Source organism: Corvus hawaiiensis, chromosome 2, assembly GCF_020740725.1.
Source record: "Corvus hawaiiensis isolate bCorHaw1 chromosome 2, bCorHaw1.pri.cur, whole genome shotgun sequence".
Lineage (NCBI taxonomy): Eukaryota > Metazoa > Chordata > Aves > Passeriformes > Corvidae > Corvus > Corvus hawaiiensis.
Window position 1 is genome coordinate 102,792,736 of NC_063214.1, and position 16,271 is coordinate 102,809,006.

General features: G+C 40.5%; 1 protein-coding gene across 6 annotated transcripts in view; it reads left to right on the forward strand.

Annotated features, from left to right (window-relative positions):
* TBL1X (transducin beta like 1 X-linked) overlaps window positions 1–12,063 on the forward strand; it is a 193,041-nt gene extending 180,978 nt beyond the window's left edge. For all 6 annotated transcript variants that reach the window (XM_048328913.1, XM_048328885.1, XM_048328877.1 and 3 more), the window contains 6 exons: window positions 763–884; window positions 2,370–2,444; window positions 4,357–4,484; window positions 5,626–5,791; window positions 6,527–6,628; window positions 7,716–12,063. In XM_048328913.1, the coding sequence (XP_048184870.1) occupies window positions 763–884; window positions 2,370–2,444; window positions 4,357–4,484; window positions 5,626–5,791; window positions 6,527–6,628; window positions 7,716–7,742 (620 nt within the window). In that variant the 3' untranslated portion in view covers window positions 7,743–12,063. The remainder of the gene's footprint in view (window positions 1–762; window positions 885–2,369; window positions 2,445–4,356; window positions 4,485–5,625; window positions 5,792–6,526; window positions 6,629–7,715) is intronic.
* The last annotated feature ends 4,208 nt before the right edge of the window (window positions 12,064–16,271 follow it).

Genomic DNA, 16,271 nt, shown 5'->3' on the forward strand with positions numbered 1-16,271 from the left:
CAGTCATGTGCTGGAAAAGTGGTTTGGGGATTTTTTGCCATTCTTTTTGCAAAGTGTGTGTGTGTTGCACACAGGCACTATTTACATGCTCATGTGTTCTCTGCACACAGAGTTTTGTTAGTTCAGTGCTAGTTAATGCCAAACCCTCTACAGAAACTCTTCCACTCATTTCAGATGAGGATGATCAATGTACCTGCCTAAAATCAGTCCCCAAGCAAATTAAACTGCATTTTAATATTATCAATCCACGTGCCTGCACAGAATGATAGGTTTGTATCAGTGGTTGCATAAAGCTCTGGTGCCAAGGGACACAGCCACCTGCTCCTCCACCTTGCCGTGTGTTGTGTCTGGCATTCACAGGAATATCCTTGTCTAACCTAGATGAAATTATCCACATTTTTTCTGGGTTAGTTTTCTTTCAGTTTCTTCACTGAACTGGCTTACAGAGGGATGAATTTTGGACATAGCCCATGATATGTGTAGCTGGGAGCAGAGAGGGTGGAGGTAGTGTTTCACCCTGCTTATGTAACTTAACCCAAAAGATTCTCATAAGTAGATGCCATGCAAAGCATCCAGATTATCCATTGGAATAGAAAAAATAATTTGTGCCCTTCAGACAGTCCCTAAAACTGGCAACAGGTGACAGACCAAGAACTAGCCTGTAGTTTGTTTCATCCAGATAGGTGATAGGAGGAAGATTATTTGGGATAACTGTTTCTTTGTCACGATCCCTGATGTTCCTTCTGTTGTTTGTATTCACAGCTCCTGCTCTGGATGTAGACTGGCAGAACAACACTACTTTTGCCTCCTGCAGTACTGACATGTGCATTCATGTATGCAGACTTGGCTGTGATCGTCCCGTTAAAACCTTTCAAGGACACACAGTAAGTTTAACAAGTCCAAAATGTTAGTGATAAAGTCACAGCAATGTGTTGTAATGATGGCAGATGATGTGTTTGCAGGGTATGTTCTAGCAGCAAAGGTGTTACACCCTGTTGTTTCCCTAAAAACATATTCCTTGGGAGTGATTCACTGCCTGTGAGAAAGGATAAATGTTGTAAATCACTGTGGGAGGCAAAACCTCTGACTTAAACAGTGAGTGTGTTTCTATGTAGCATGAGCTGCAGACTAAAGGCACATTCATAAATAAGATTCTGTTTTTTGCTGGCTTAATTTCCTTTACTAAATGAGAGTTGTGAATAAGGAGAGAACAGTTTGCTTCCAGCCATTGTTCCGTTTTAGAATCAATTTAGACATAGATTTAGAATCTAATAAGATATATTTAAGATGCATTTCCCTGCTCTTTTCTTGGTGGTATTTAATGACTGTCAAAGGTTACTTTTTTTATGTTTCATTTGTGAGAAAATCTGCTATCATATACTGACCCATAATTTAGATGTTAGCTCCCAGAACTTGCTATCTCCTCGTTGAAGAAACACTGTGGATTTGGAGACTTTTATCTTAGTCTGTGGTTAAACTGATATTTCATGACAGGTTGTACGTTCCTAACAACAGACTGGTGCTTTTTATGATTATATGAAACGCACCATTTTGTACATGATCCAAATTTTCACTTCAAATATATCTATACTTGCTTTTAATTATTACTATAACATGTGAAATATATAAAGCAAAATTTAAATATTTTTAGGATTGTTTTCACTGAGACCCTGAGCCAATTTATATTTTTAAGACAACAGTCTTTCCCTTTTTATGAAGTGCTTTTTTTCTCCTTATCTATAACCCTGGAAAAGCATGGCAAACTTACTCATTACCAAGGGGATACACTAGGCTTAGTTAAGTACAAAGTGCTAGAAAGACTGATAGAGAGAGCATCCTAAACTGTTTAATTTTCCATCATGGAATTCATTTACACATAAACCTCTCTTTAGAGAGACCAGCATTGTTGTAGAGCTATGATATGAAGAATTACCAAGTCCACAAAACTTTACATCCCACCAGGATCAGTATTTTCTGTTGAAAATTCATCTCTCTGAGTCTACAGAACATTAATTAAAGAAATGCCTCCATTTTAAAAAGAAGCTAATGCTGTATCAGCAATCTGTCTGGTTTAAGGGTTTATTTAAATCCTAGGATATGAAGAGAGGATAGGAGAAACTTTGTGCCAGAACACACATCAGAAGATTGTTTGTGTGGATTTTCACAAGCACAGGATGGTTCCACTCCAAAATGCCACTTAAAAAGCGTGTTGGGGTGGCAGCACTGCTTTTGTTCACCTCTAAAAGCACCCAGCACTGTAATTTGTGGATGAACTTGTTCCATGCACAAACCTTGAGTGCCCTCTGTTGAGGGCCCAGTACAATGCAGTAACTGGAATATTTGCTTAATAAAATCACTCTTGATTTCAGAACGAAGTGAATGCAATCAAATGGGACCCATCTGGCATGCTACTAGCATCTTGCTCTGATGACATGACATTAAAGGTAAAATAATTTCCATTCCTGCTGTTCAAAAAGTAAGGACAAAAAATTATGTCTCTTTTTCAGTCTTTTCCAGAATGATAGTACTGTATCTCTTCAAACTCTGCATGAGCAGTAGTTTCCATTTTGTCCCATATTTCCTAAACCAAATCTGAAAGATTGAACACAGGGAAGCAAACCCTGGGGAAATTGAGGCATCCTATCCAAATAAGTGTTACATGACTGATATGCCACTGTCACAGAAAAGTCATCATTTACATATAGATAATATAGAATTTCAGCAGCCCAAAAGCCTTTCTCATTTTACTTTTCCAGCCACATCAAATCAAGGCTATGTCTGTGTAGCAGTAGCTGTATGTTGTTACAGCAAAGCCATCCTGCTGGATTGTTGGTTTATGCTGGTTCCTCGAAGAAAGTAAATATCCCAGGAAATACTTGGTTTTGTGGATAGAATTGTACCAGTAATAATTTCCTAGCACTGTGATTGTGTTAATTAAGATTCAGATCTCTTTGCACTGCTGATTGACACAGCTGAAGCGTGGGACATTTCTAGCATGACACTGAGACAGCAGCGGAATTTGCAGATAGGAGTTAAGTGAATGTCAGCGTTATGAATATTTCCTCTTCATAGACTGCCTTCTGCTCTGACTCTGCCACATACCCACTGCGCTTTTCATCATTCTGGATTCCAGATGTGCTCTTGCAGACTAGTGACAGAGCTGGAAATTTACAGAAAACAGGGCCAAAAGGGAGCACCTTGTCTGTCACACTGCCACAAAGCAGTATTGCGTAACTATTCTTGCTCTGCTTAAACATCCTGACCCAGTGGTAGCACATCTTTTTGGTGCCCAGTTGCAGGCTGTGTTTTAAAAACCACCATGGCTCAGTTCAAATTCCTGACCACTGAATTTGGCACAAGGGATAGTGGTTTGCTATCCCTGGCCTCATGTGTTTATAAAAACCTTCAGTGATGGAGACTTCAAGTGCTCCAAATTAAGGCAATTATTCTTCTTCCTTTTCCTTTATAAATCATTCCTCTCCAACTTCTTTTTCTTCTCTATTTTTGGAATTCATGATCTTTTCCTGTAACTTCTTGGAACATGCTGCCTGTCAGCCATAGAACATGGCTGAGCTTTTTGTAGCATTTCCAAAAGCAGTCTCAGGTACACTGATGGGAATTCAGCATAAGAGCACATAATTCCTCTCATGGTGCAGACTTACAACAACTGAGTTAAATCGTTACTACATTTTTGGTATCTCTCTGAAACTGACTGACTAAATTTGAGTTATTTTCCCTGCTGTGAATTCCTTCATCTTATTTTTTCAGTTAGCTGAAGAAAAGGGGTACTAAATTACCTGTCATCTATATTGTGCCTACTCTTCATCTCACACTGAAGTATTTGGTCATGTAACACTGCAGAAACAGCTGACTGTCTTCCACCTTCTGTACTGTTAAAAACATGAGGAAGACAAATGGAGTTCAGGAGGAAATGGAAAATTTTACTAGCATAAGAGAAAATTGCTGTGTTCTAAGTAGCCCTGCGAAGGCCAAGGCTGTAATTTTCTTCTCATTCTTTAAAATGACTGCTGTTGCAATGTGTGAATAAAATTCAAGTTAAACTTCTTCAAATAGATTAACTTACACTTCTGTATGAAAATATTTACTGGCTCTGGGAGGTACAGAAATTCTTTAGTTCTTATCTATTGAATAAATGCTATTAAATATGTAACTTTTTCCCCTATTGGAGTTATTTTAATATATGTGCCAAATTGCTGCATTAATAAATTATGTGTATTCAGGTGAGTCGAGATCTCAAATAAACAAATGGTAAGAATAACACAGAACTGAAATAACGCAGCTGAGAAGAGATTAATAATGTTGCTGTTTTCCCCCTTCATTATTTCTCTGACTTAGATTTGGAGTATGAAGCAAGATACCTGTGTACATGATCTTCAGGCTCACAGCAAAGAGATTTATACTATCAAATGGAGCCCTACAGGACCAGGCACCAGCAACCCAAACTCCAACATCATGTTAGCAAGGTAAAAAATACACCTCTTTTTCTTGCCTGCCAAGAAGAAGGATCATCTTTCTGACATGTAACCCTACTATCACTTTGCCATCAGTCTTCCTGCAGACAATTCCACTAAAAAGTATCTGTGTATGTAACTCAGGGGGATGGATACAAAGGGAAAGGATTCATATTTGAAAAAGGAAAGGGAAAAAAGAAAGAAAATTGAATCATGTGATATTTAACTTTTCAGCTGCTTTGACAAAATGGTTTTAAATTTGGCATTGCACTTTCACATCCAGCATCAGGGTGTTAGGAGAGAAAATCCTGAGGCTGGTGGCACCCCTTCAGGCAGTAATGGTTTCTAACTGGGGTCGTGCAACTCACCTGGGCAGATACAGATGATTTTTGTAGCCTTCTTAGCTAACAGAGAAAAGTTTGGATAGTCTTTAAAATTCCACTTGAAAATCTGTGCAAAATTCTTCTTTGAGCTTAGGAAATATATTTACTTGTAGAGTTTCAGTTGATGGTAGTACTGTGAGATTATCTGATCAGCTCATGGGGTGTGCAGTTTGGGGAGGAGTTGTACTGAAACTGGTTTATTTTACTCCTTAGTCTGGGAGTGGACATGGAAGAACTGCACTTTCTTGGAGTTATTCTTTTAATATTTTTTTAATGCAAATTATTTCCTTTGCCTTTCTCTAAGCCCACAGTTTGGGATTTAAATGGAATGCAGCAAAAAGCATCACTGAAACAAAGTGAAAAGAATCAGTTCTAGAGAATTACAAAATGCTAATTCATTAAACAATGTGAATCCACCATGAATAAGCTCTCTCTGAAACCATTTATCCTATTAATGACAATATTTACTTGACCTTCCTGAATAACCAGAGGTAGAATCTCAAAAGGGCTTGGCCTTCTTAGGGCTACATTCAGCACATCCAGATAGGCCCTAAGGGTCTTCATACAAGAATTCAGTTCTACAGCTGTAGTTCTTAAGATAAAAAACATAAGGGCTGTGGTATATATTAGCTTTTCTGTTTGAAACATTATGTGTTGCTTAGCCAAGGGAAAAAAATCCTGTGGTATTCTCTTATAAAATTTACAGTATCACACTGCAAATTGATTAACACCCAAATTACAACATTCTTGTGTTTGAATGCTTCTTGCAGTGCTTCGTTTGATTCCACTGTTCGGCTGTGGGACGTTGACCGAGGAGTCTGCATCCATACATTAACAAAGCATCAAGAGCCTGTCTACAGTGTAGCTTTTAGTCCTGATGGAAAATATCTAGCCAGTGGGTCCTTTGACAAATGTGTCCATATATGGAATACTCAGGTACTGTTTTGCCTCATGTGAAGCACATCTGGTTTAAATGACACATTAATAGCAAAAGCTTAAGTGGAAAATGTATGTACCTAGGTCATGCATGACCTGCCTGCCAGGGTGAACCTGATTGTATTGGCTGGCACAAATCCATGGCAGGTGAGTCACTCAGGTGCAGTGAGGTGACCACCCAGAACAGTTCTGCTCGGTCTGCTTTGTATGCTAAAACACGTACCGTGCATGAAAATAGGTACATTGCTTTGGGTCATCAGCTTTTAAAGCAAAGGTGTGGATTGATTCTTCTAAGTTAGGGATACTTTTATTTAGTTACAAAGTGAGTTCAGCTGTGAGTCTGATGCTCCTGGCTTAGACTTTGTGAAGAGGAGATACAGGGGACTGGTGATATTCTGGAGAAAAGTGGAACATCATAGTGCCACAGATGTAGTTCTGGATACTGATGCCTCCTGAATTAGCAGTAAACTTTAAAGAGGAGCACATCAGCCTGATTCCCCAGGCCTTTACTGTTACAAAGTTGACAAAAACAGATGTCTTGAGCGTCCTATTGTTTCTGGAGGAGCCTGTTACTCTTCATTATCAAAGACCTGTTTCCTAACCAGTTTCCATCACTGTATGGAGATGGCCATAGCTGGGTGACCTGAATAGCTCCCCCTTTTAATGTAGTGCCACATGACAGAAAAAGAAGGGGAACTTCTGTATCCAACGTCTGCGTGCTGTTTTGCTTTGTAGAGCGGAACTCTAGTACATAGCTACAGAGGCACCGGGGGCATCTTTGAAGTCTGCTGGAATGCTAGAGGAGACAAAGTGGGAGCAAGCGCATCAGATGGATCGGTAAGGATCATCAAACACTGCAAAGGTTGGGTGGAGATTTCTTTTCAGGGGAGCATCAACAAAAAACAGGATGCTGTATTTGCCTCTTGGGGACAGAGCCAAAGGCAGAGGCAGCTCAAGACATAAATAAGTAGCTCTGTGTAGTGTCTTAAAAACGCTCCTGCTTTGAAAGGTTTTGAATACTAGGAGGTGGTATTCCTGTTGGAAATGAAGAATGCTTGTGGAACAGGTGAATACTGCTGAAGATGAGAATGACTTTTAAATACATATTTGACAAGAACAACAGTGGTGGTGTTTCTATCATTATCTGTCAATTTTTAATGAAGATCAGATCATAGCAGTCAATTCTGTAACAAAGTTATCCTGGGGCTGAGTTTGATTCCACAGAAGAATATTCCTATTCCCTTAAATAGGGATAGCTAAAGGAGGAATTTTTCAGCATGATGCCCAAAGATTTTGTCATGTGGTAAGGGAGAAATACTGCTGTGGAGATACTGATTATTCCTTACTATTTTTTTGCTGTTAATGTTACTTCTAAAAAAATTCAATTGTAGCATGATCATCTTGTGAAGGACACACACGGCTGGCTGACATAACTACTTTGGAGCAGTATTTTTCAACTCTCAACAAAGAGAACACCTATGACATGATTCAGTTGTTTGAGCTTAGTTGTGCCATCTCAGATGGTGCCATGCCTGGCTGGCAACAGCTGCTCCAAATGGGCACATGTCCACTGTCATGCCTGCCAAGCCTGCATCTGTTTTGGATATATTTCAGAAGTGGAAGTGGATGTGATATTCAGGCAACTGAATAGATCCCATAATCTTATGGGATGTACCACCAAAATGTTTGTTTGTAAACCAATGAAAGCCCAGCTAAATGTTAAATCTATGGGTTTCACTTGGGCTTTCTCCCATTTCAGTTTGTTCCTTTACTTGTGTGCCTGTAAACCAGTACTTGAGACAGGCTGATTTGAAGCTGGGGAGTGTAACATCCAGCTGGCTGGCCCCCTGTGCACAAGGTGTATGAATGGGATTTCCACACCACCTTCACAAACTGTTCTTAATGCGGGGTCTTCTCTCTGCAGGTTTGTGTTCTAGATCTGCGGAAGTAAAAGTGAAATGTTTTAGAAGAAATTTCAAATGGACCAGCAGTGAATGTGTGGGGAGAAGCACTCTTCAAAACTATTCTTAACAGCTCCAGAACTGTACAAACTTGAACGAAGTTAGAGTGTACCATGAAACCAACTCTCCCTGGCCACAGGTGACTTGTATTTTGTCCGTAACCTTCATCAAGGAGTAAAAACGCAGTCACTTCAGAGGGGGAGGGAATGGTTTCCACCTGGAACATTCAGCCTTGGAAGCATGAAGCCACCAGCTAGGCATTGCACTGTTTGGTTTGCATCTGAGAACTTACTCTGATGGCTGGGGAAAAAAAAGCTGTGCCAAAAAAAATTAATAAAAAGGAAAAAAAAAAAAAAGGAAAAAAAAAAGAAAAATGCTGTGATAAACCAAAAGGGAAAAAAATCCTCCTCCATGCGGTGTTGTATTTTTTCCTTCCAATTTGGACACTACAGTTGCTCTCCCAAAGGACGTTCAAAGACCAGTTTGTACTGATGAAATGCTCAACTTTGTAATCACAACACTTTCTATTTTCTAGACTACTTTTTTTGTTCAGTGGTTTTTCTATCAGCTGGAATATTACAGCCTGGAGGATCCCAGGCTTAGGGTGAAACTTTTGTTTTGCTTTTATTTCTCCCTTCCACTCCCAACTTTTCCTTCCTTTTTTTTCTCCTCTTTCTTTTTGCCCCCTTTTTTTTTTTCTCTTTTCCCTGTATGCCCATAGTAGATGCAGCCAGGTGGACATGACAATGAAAATTTTTGACAGACTGCTTCTCCTCTCTTCTATATCTTCCTTTTCGTTTCTTTCTCTCACTTTAAAAGAAAAAAAAATCCTCCATGCTTCAGATCTTAGCGTCTCAAGGGCACTTTCAGCAAATTGTGTAATAAGTGCTTTATATAAGAATGCAGTGCTGGGGAAGATTTTTACAGGAGAAAGATGACTTTTAACAGAAAGAACCCAGTGTATTTTTGGAAAAAAAATATTTTTTATGTTAAACAGTTTTAAAAGCCTAAAATGGCCACAAAATAGACCAGTTGTGTAATTCAAGCAAAAAGAATGACACAGAGTCCAGGGAACATGAAAGGCGCAGTATCCTTTTTCTCTCCTCTCTCAGAAAGTGCTGTAAGAAAAAATGGTGTTTGATACAAAAAATACCAGTCCTTTACTAAGGTCCTTTTCCAGCAGCCAGCTATTTACATAGTCTCATTTCTTTTTTTTTTTGGCTGTTTGATGATGTAAACTTATTCAAAGAGATTCAGAAGCCTGAGACTATGAATATAGCATTCATTTTCTCTAGTCCATATTTTTGTTTGTTTTCAGTAACCAGGAGAAAATGCTTGTGTATCTGCTTTCCTCTAAAGATAATTCAGATTTTGACAGAACACAGGTTTGGCCACCTGTGGCCTTGCTGAGCAGTGCTGTCTTCCACTATTCATTATTCCAGTAAGTCACTGGGGTTTTACCACTGACTTAATGAGACCAGTTGAACTGAAATATGTTGACTGCCACTGTCACTGTTGAAGAATGGACTCTTGCCAAGCTCCTGTCCATCCATGGACCACACACACCAAGAAGGCGGCTGTGCCATTGCGGCGGGTGGTGCTGCTGTCACCCTCAGCCATGCATGTGCTGCATCCTGCAAGGAAAGCTCTGGGTCTGCACTTGGAGGCTCACTGTCTGCCTCCAAGACAGGTTTAGCCTCGAGGGTGTCCTCAGTGTGGTGCTTAGGAGCCAACCTTGAATTCATTAGGTGATGACATCATAAAGGATATATAAGTTCTATCTCAACATGTAAACCACTATAAAGTTGCAGGGGGTGAAATGACCAGAATGACCATGGAGAGTTGCCAAGCACCACCTATCCACTTTGGACAAGATTTCCTTACTGCAACCCTGACACCTGCACAGATGCCAACTGAAGACTGCATTACTCTAATTAAGGAAATGGTGAATGCAAAGAAGGACATATAGGCAGAGTTTACTGGAAGTGCTGTAAACTATAAGGCAGCCTTGGGGTGGTGTCAGACATTACTTAGATCCTCAGAACTGGCCAGGTCACACAGGTGTCTTCTCTAGCCCACAGCCTAGGCTAGGATCTGTAGGAGAGAGAAAACAGGCCACAGACCTCTTAACAGATCTAGAACCTTCCTGCCCAAAGTCTCTGTAACATGGCATCTTACCCTTGGTTTGACCACAGCTGCTGAAGGTTTGATTTGATCTGAGCAAATCCAGAGCCCTCAGGCTGAACTGGTGGTGTGAGACCTGCTGAGCCCCAGGGCATCATCATGGAATCTGAAGACTATCTTTTATTGGGAGTTTTCTTCTCGTTATGCTTGCATCTGTAGGGGATCTTAGTCCTGCCAGTGAAACTAGCCACTGCCAGCTTCAGCTGCATTTCTTAAAGATATACCTTTGGAAAGGAGAAAAGAATGGAAAGAAGTAATTGCTAAAAGTATTACTTAGTCCTGAGGTGAAAACAGTTATGTGGGATTTTGGTTATTAGTGATAGTTAGGCTTGTTTGTAATTTATCTCAAATAATTGAATGCCAGGCAATATCAAGGATTATTTTTGGTGTTAGATGCTTTTATGCATTGGTTTTAGTTTTCTGCACCAAGAGCATGGCTGTAGATCACCATGTGGCAGTTTTGCACTCTTGTATAGATAACCACATGTACCTGCCAATTTAAAGTCACTACTTTTTAAAAGAAGAGAGGACTTGCTCAACGAGAGTCTTGAATACAAAGGCGTAATGTGGTTTTATAAAGCACGGTTTGGACAATAATTTGATTGCAGTCACTGCATGTAAACAGTTAAATTCCTACGCTGCTTTTTGGTGGCATTTCTGAGAATAACAAGCAGAAGTTGCTGGTCTGTGGGAGAGCAGCACTGATGGGGCTCTGGCCTTGCCTCTGTCCCTTGAGTGACACCTGAATAGGCCAGACCTCAGGATTTGAAGAGATTAATTTGCTCAATGCTGCATGACTGGCTGGCTCCACAGCCTGTGTTTCATAGTTGTTCCCAGGATAGCTACTGTAGATAACAGGGCAGTGTCCGTGACGCCTGTTCCTTTTCCTTTTTTTTCCATTTTTTTAATTTGTCAGAACAGCACTTTCTCTCTGCTTTCCTACATGGAGGTAAGAAGCCAAGAGAAACAACATTTGAATATCAGTTGGTTTGCAAAGCTCATGTGTGAGAGAGGCTGCTGCTCCAGAAAATTTTTTATATGGACCACCTGAGTTACAAGCAATGTATGTGAGGAGCTAAGAAAATTCACTTTTCTTCCCCTCCACAGCTAAAATGAGAGCTATTAAGGAAGACAGAAGGTATAGTTGCAAAGGTTAATCTTAGCCTTAGGATGTGGTTTCTTCGGGACATGGACAGTGGGGGGAGAGGCTTTTCGAGGCTGTAGTTCAAGGTGGATGTCTCAGCCTAGATCTGCAGCACTGTGCTCCTAGGAACTTTCCCTCCCCTCCAGCAGCAGCGCATTCCCGAGCTGGCGGAGCCTCTCCACGACTCCCCTGCAGCAGAACTGCGCAAAGCAACAGCCCAGGGGACTTCCTAAGATTTCTTCTTAGAATTTTGTTTATAGTTCTTTGTAACAGAAGAGAAATGGAAAAACCTAAGTGACCAAACAGGATTGAGAAACGACCCAGAGACTTGCTGGATTTTTATTATTGCTGGCTGTCTGGAACTGGCCTGGAAGTGAAAAAAACCCAGTTTCTGAAAAACCACTATACTCTGTGGGTTAGAAGGATACTGAATCTTTTATGTAGAAAACACTGGGTCCCTTATGGGGCAATAAAGGGCCTGACTTACAGGGTTATACACACATTAACCCCATGCTACATCTTAGAAATTTCCTTTTAATTTGTTTAAAAAAAAAAAAAGAAAAAAATAGCTAATTTTAGAGCCAAGTGAAGTGCACTTTGTCAAATGTAAGGGTCTGCTTTGTTTTTGGGTTTCTTTTTCTTTTTCCCTTTTTAATTTTTCCTCCTTTTTTTTTCCTCTTACTGCCTTTTTAAAAGATGTGGTTCTTTGTCAATTGCAGAAATGTTCTTTCAGCCACTCACTGAAATTCTGAATTCTGGCTTCTGCAGTTTTTATTGTCTGTGTCAGACTTGCAGCCAGACTTGGTTCTCATTTAAGCATTTCCCAGGTTCTGTTGAAACAACATCAACCCTTATTTTGTTTCTCCCCCACCCACACTTTCTTCAAATTCACCTTGTGTATTGTAGCTCATTTGTTTTAAGGAGAGAATCAACAGATCATATTCAGTGTCTTGAATAAATTGCTATATTTTGATATTAGAGAATTCTGTGCGTGTTGTTCCTTATTCTTTCCTGGCTGCTTTGCATCCTGCGCATGAGTTGGGGTTGAGTGACTAAAGTTGTGATGCGGTGGCACTGGCCTGTGGGTATTTAAAGACCTTGACCATGGGCTCGTAGGATTTCGCAATATACAGGGCATGGAGGCTTTAGCCTCTAATTTTCTTTACTTTATTACAGATTACCACACACACCACACAACTCACCATTAGCAAGTACACCTATAAGAAAGCAAATATATATATATATATATATATATATATATATATATATATAGCTATTACAAAGTAGTATCTGCAGCAATGATACAGCAACAATAAATTTATAGCAGCAATCAGTTGTACCAGCACCCAATAGTAGTAGCAATTAATGGATAGTTACGTGTGTGTGCATATATATATATATATATGTTACAGGTTACAACTAAGTTGTTAGTACTGAAGCAAACTTGGCAGTAATATAACAGCAGACACATTTAGGACAGGTTAATTACATGTACAGATTAGACACCAAGCTTTTTAGCTCTCAGAAGGGGCCCAGCCAGCCCAGAGATAGGAGGGTAAGACAGTCCCAGACTTGGGCTCCGTGAGGGAACAGTAGAGCAACAGGTTGTATCTTTCAGATACAATCCATGTCACAGAGTCTGGAGTCACCAAGGCTTCCCCAACAATAGTCCAGGGTCTTACAGACCTGTGTAGGAAAGGGGCAAGGATGTGCAGTGCCGGAAGAGAAAGAGAAGCTGATTTGGATAGAAAGCAATTTCTCTGTTGTAGATACATAAGAGGGTACAGGACACCACCACTTCAAGCAGCCAATGGATGCAGTTACTTCCTATTTTTCACCTGGGACATCCAACAGATTATGATTTCTATCCTATTTTGGGACTGGTCCTGCTCTTGCAGTTGAAACAGCCAGTGGAAGTTATCAATACATTCTTTCTCAGGATGTTATCCCCGTTTTCCAGACTATTCTTTGAGCTTTTCAGATGATGTTACTATTACAGTTCCTTGGGCTTGCACTTTCTAAGGGTATCTCAGCATGTCCCTGGTACCCAGATGCACTTCAGAGATGCTGGCTGTTCTTCTCAAGAATGCTTCTGGTCCCCAGGCTCACAGCTCCCAGGCTAGCTGGCAATTTCTCTCTCAGAATTTTGGCAGACTTCTCCTGTTTGAGTACTTTGTCCCTTTTAACCAGGTCACCTTTATGGCTGCTCACATCACATGCTTACTGTTTGATTTTATTTCCTGCCATGCTGTATTTATTGTAAATTTATACAGCTGGTAAGGAACCAATTTGTGTAAGATTGGGTTGAAGTACTTTTTAAAAAGTCTCCTTCAAAAAAATTTCCTGAAAAGGAAGTTTCTCCGTATAAAATAAATTGGACTCTAGTTCTGATCAAGGTGAATTGTTAATTTTTCTTTAAGCTAGCCAGGCTGAAATTCAGCCTTGCTTGAGCAGTTGGAAGCTTCTGAAGAATTTCAGAATATTCCACTCCTGTGAAGTTGTCACAGTCGTCCCCTCTGTCAGGAGCTCCCATGGGCTCCTCTCTCTGCTTAGGTCTCAAGACACTGACCTCAAAGGATACAAGGGGAGGGGATTGCTTAGCTTTAACAGGCTGAATGTTGTGTAGATTTTGGTTGGGTTTTATTCCACAAAGTGGTTTCCATGGTACTTGGGGAGATTCAACATGAAATGGGGTTTTTGCTTTGTGACCATATAAGAGGCTGAACCATTGACCTGAACTAAGGCTGATGGTCCAAAGCCTTCAAAAGGAATTGGTGCTCCGAACAAACACAGTCCTGTGTCACTTCATGTAGTTCTGAGGTGTTTGAGGACCCAGAGCATTAAGCTAAGATTAATATGTAACATTTGGAAAGACAGAGAGGCTAGAAAAACTGGTGGGCTGATGATGAGCATCTCACATCATCATATATTCAAAAAAGAGAATGCAGTGCACTTTCATGACACTTGTGTCAGTTCATGTTCTGACATTTGCACAGCATTAATGTCTTCATAACAACTTCTCAAAATAAAGAATGTGAGAGCTAAGGAGACAGCCACAGTGGGGCTGGAGCAGTATAGCACTACTTCATGAGTAGTGCTATAAAAAAGCTCTCACTTTACTTTCTTCTTAAATAAATGCTACGTGATGGTCCTATTTTTAGTCCTGTTATTTTCAGGCATGTTTTCAGACAACATATGACTGTCAAACTAAAACTGTAGTTTAGTTTTCCTGCATTTTTCCTATATATATTTACTTAGCCTGAAAATTACATGACAACTAACACTGGAAGCATTGAGCAGTCCTAAACACTTGCTTCTCTCTTCTGTCAGTGTGCAATACAATTAAGGGTACTCTTAGAGCTATTCTGGGAAGATCTAGTATTGCAGCACCTCATTCAAAACTACTCCTTTCCCTGCCTTCATTCTGTGTATCATTTCCGGCCAAGGGTGAGATCAGCACTGACCATTAAGAAGCCATGCAATTTCATATCGAAGCTCTGTAGTATAAAAAGTAATTTTTAAAGCTTTGAAGTCTTTCAAGTGAAGAAATTACTCACTTGGCAAGGAATTTATCATCATTGCTGACTCCTTTCCCAATAGGAAGGAAGATCTTTGTTTCCTTAGAGATAGGTTTTTTTCCATTTCCTTTTGAATATATTCACAAAACCAAAAGAATACAAAACCTAATAGCTGCAGGAAAGCAGCTATATCCTCTTTTATGGCTGCAAGGTCTAACATCTTTTACCTTCAAAGAAGAAGCCTTGGCTTCACCACATAATTCATTAGTCATTATTTCAATACAAGAGATCAAAAAAAGATTCTGTTCATCACTTTCCTAATTCTTCCTATTAAATAGTGGGACAAAGTTGACATCCTTGTCCTTCTCTAGAGTAATTCATCACAGCCAAATGCACAGCAGACAAAAATGGAAAAGCACTGCCATTCTGCTGTTCCAAAACTGAGAATTACCTCTCTAGGCTTCTGAAAATCCATGGTGTCAAGTAAGCATTGCATTCCTACACGTTGTGTTGCAGTTCCTGAAAATTTCTGAAGGGAAAGAGAGAAATGTCAGACCCTTAGGAGGGCTTTAGAGACTTCCTGCAATCCTTACAGCCATGGTGTCCTGCCAGCTGGACTAAAAAAGTTGTCGAGTGCCTGCAGAGAGTACTGTCAGTGAGGGCACTGTGGGAAGGTGACTGAGAGAAAAAAGGTAGCGGTGCAGAAGTCATACAGAAAAATACAGTTGCTACTCCCTGGATGGAGTGTGGTGAGTGTATCCGACCTCCCACACACAACACAATCGGGACTAAATGGAGGATGGAGCAGAGTGGAGACCACAGCCAGGTTCTGTCCAAACCTTTGCAGAAGAGGGAACTCGGTGGTACTTCCCAGCTGAAAAGCTGCCTAGCACCCGAGAAACAAGGGAGATAAAGGAAGAAGCTCTTGAATGAGCACCCATGGCAAAATCCCTCTCCTTGGACTGATACACGTCCCCATCCCAAGGTTATCTTACGTACTGTACTGAGATACCCACCTCCAAGGCACGACCACCCTTCAGTGAGTAAGGAGTGTGGCTGAAGTCACTCAAGTTCCATCTAAATATAAAGAAATAGTACAAAAGTAAGTTAAGAATGGGAAGATGTCAGGGAAGTCTCCAGAGTAACTTCTGGGGTCAGTTGACGGGGTGAACCTGTCTTCTCCCCCACAGGGACACCTGTTGGGCAAGATCCGTATTCCATGTGCACAGAATGATTTTCTCAAGTTATGTTTTGTTAGGACTGAAGCTTGTCACTGTGTTGCTTTGAATTACATGTTGCTTTGAATATGGTTTTTTCAGTCAGATACTATCACAGCAATCCTTGAACCTTGACCTGTCACAATTTCATTAATAAAGAGTTATTCTGTAACCTGTTCACGTGAGTCCTTCAAGGGCATTGACAGAGTAATCAAACATCAGGGTTTGAGGAAATCTCCCCTTTTCACATGACAGGCAACCTAGGCTCCCAAGAATAAGAGATCTGATGGGAAAAGCTCTCAGCATGGTGTTTCCTTCCTTGAAGCCCTGGACAGTGGCTGCTTGTCAGCTTCTTTCCCAGAGGCTGGTTTGGGGAGAATCATGAGAAATTCGTGTGCAATGAAATGACCGTGTCTAATCATTCACCCACTCACCTTACTCCACAGAGGACAAGAA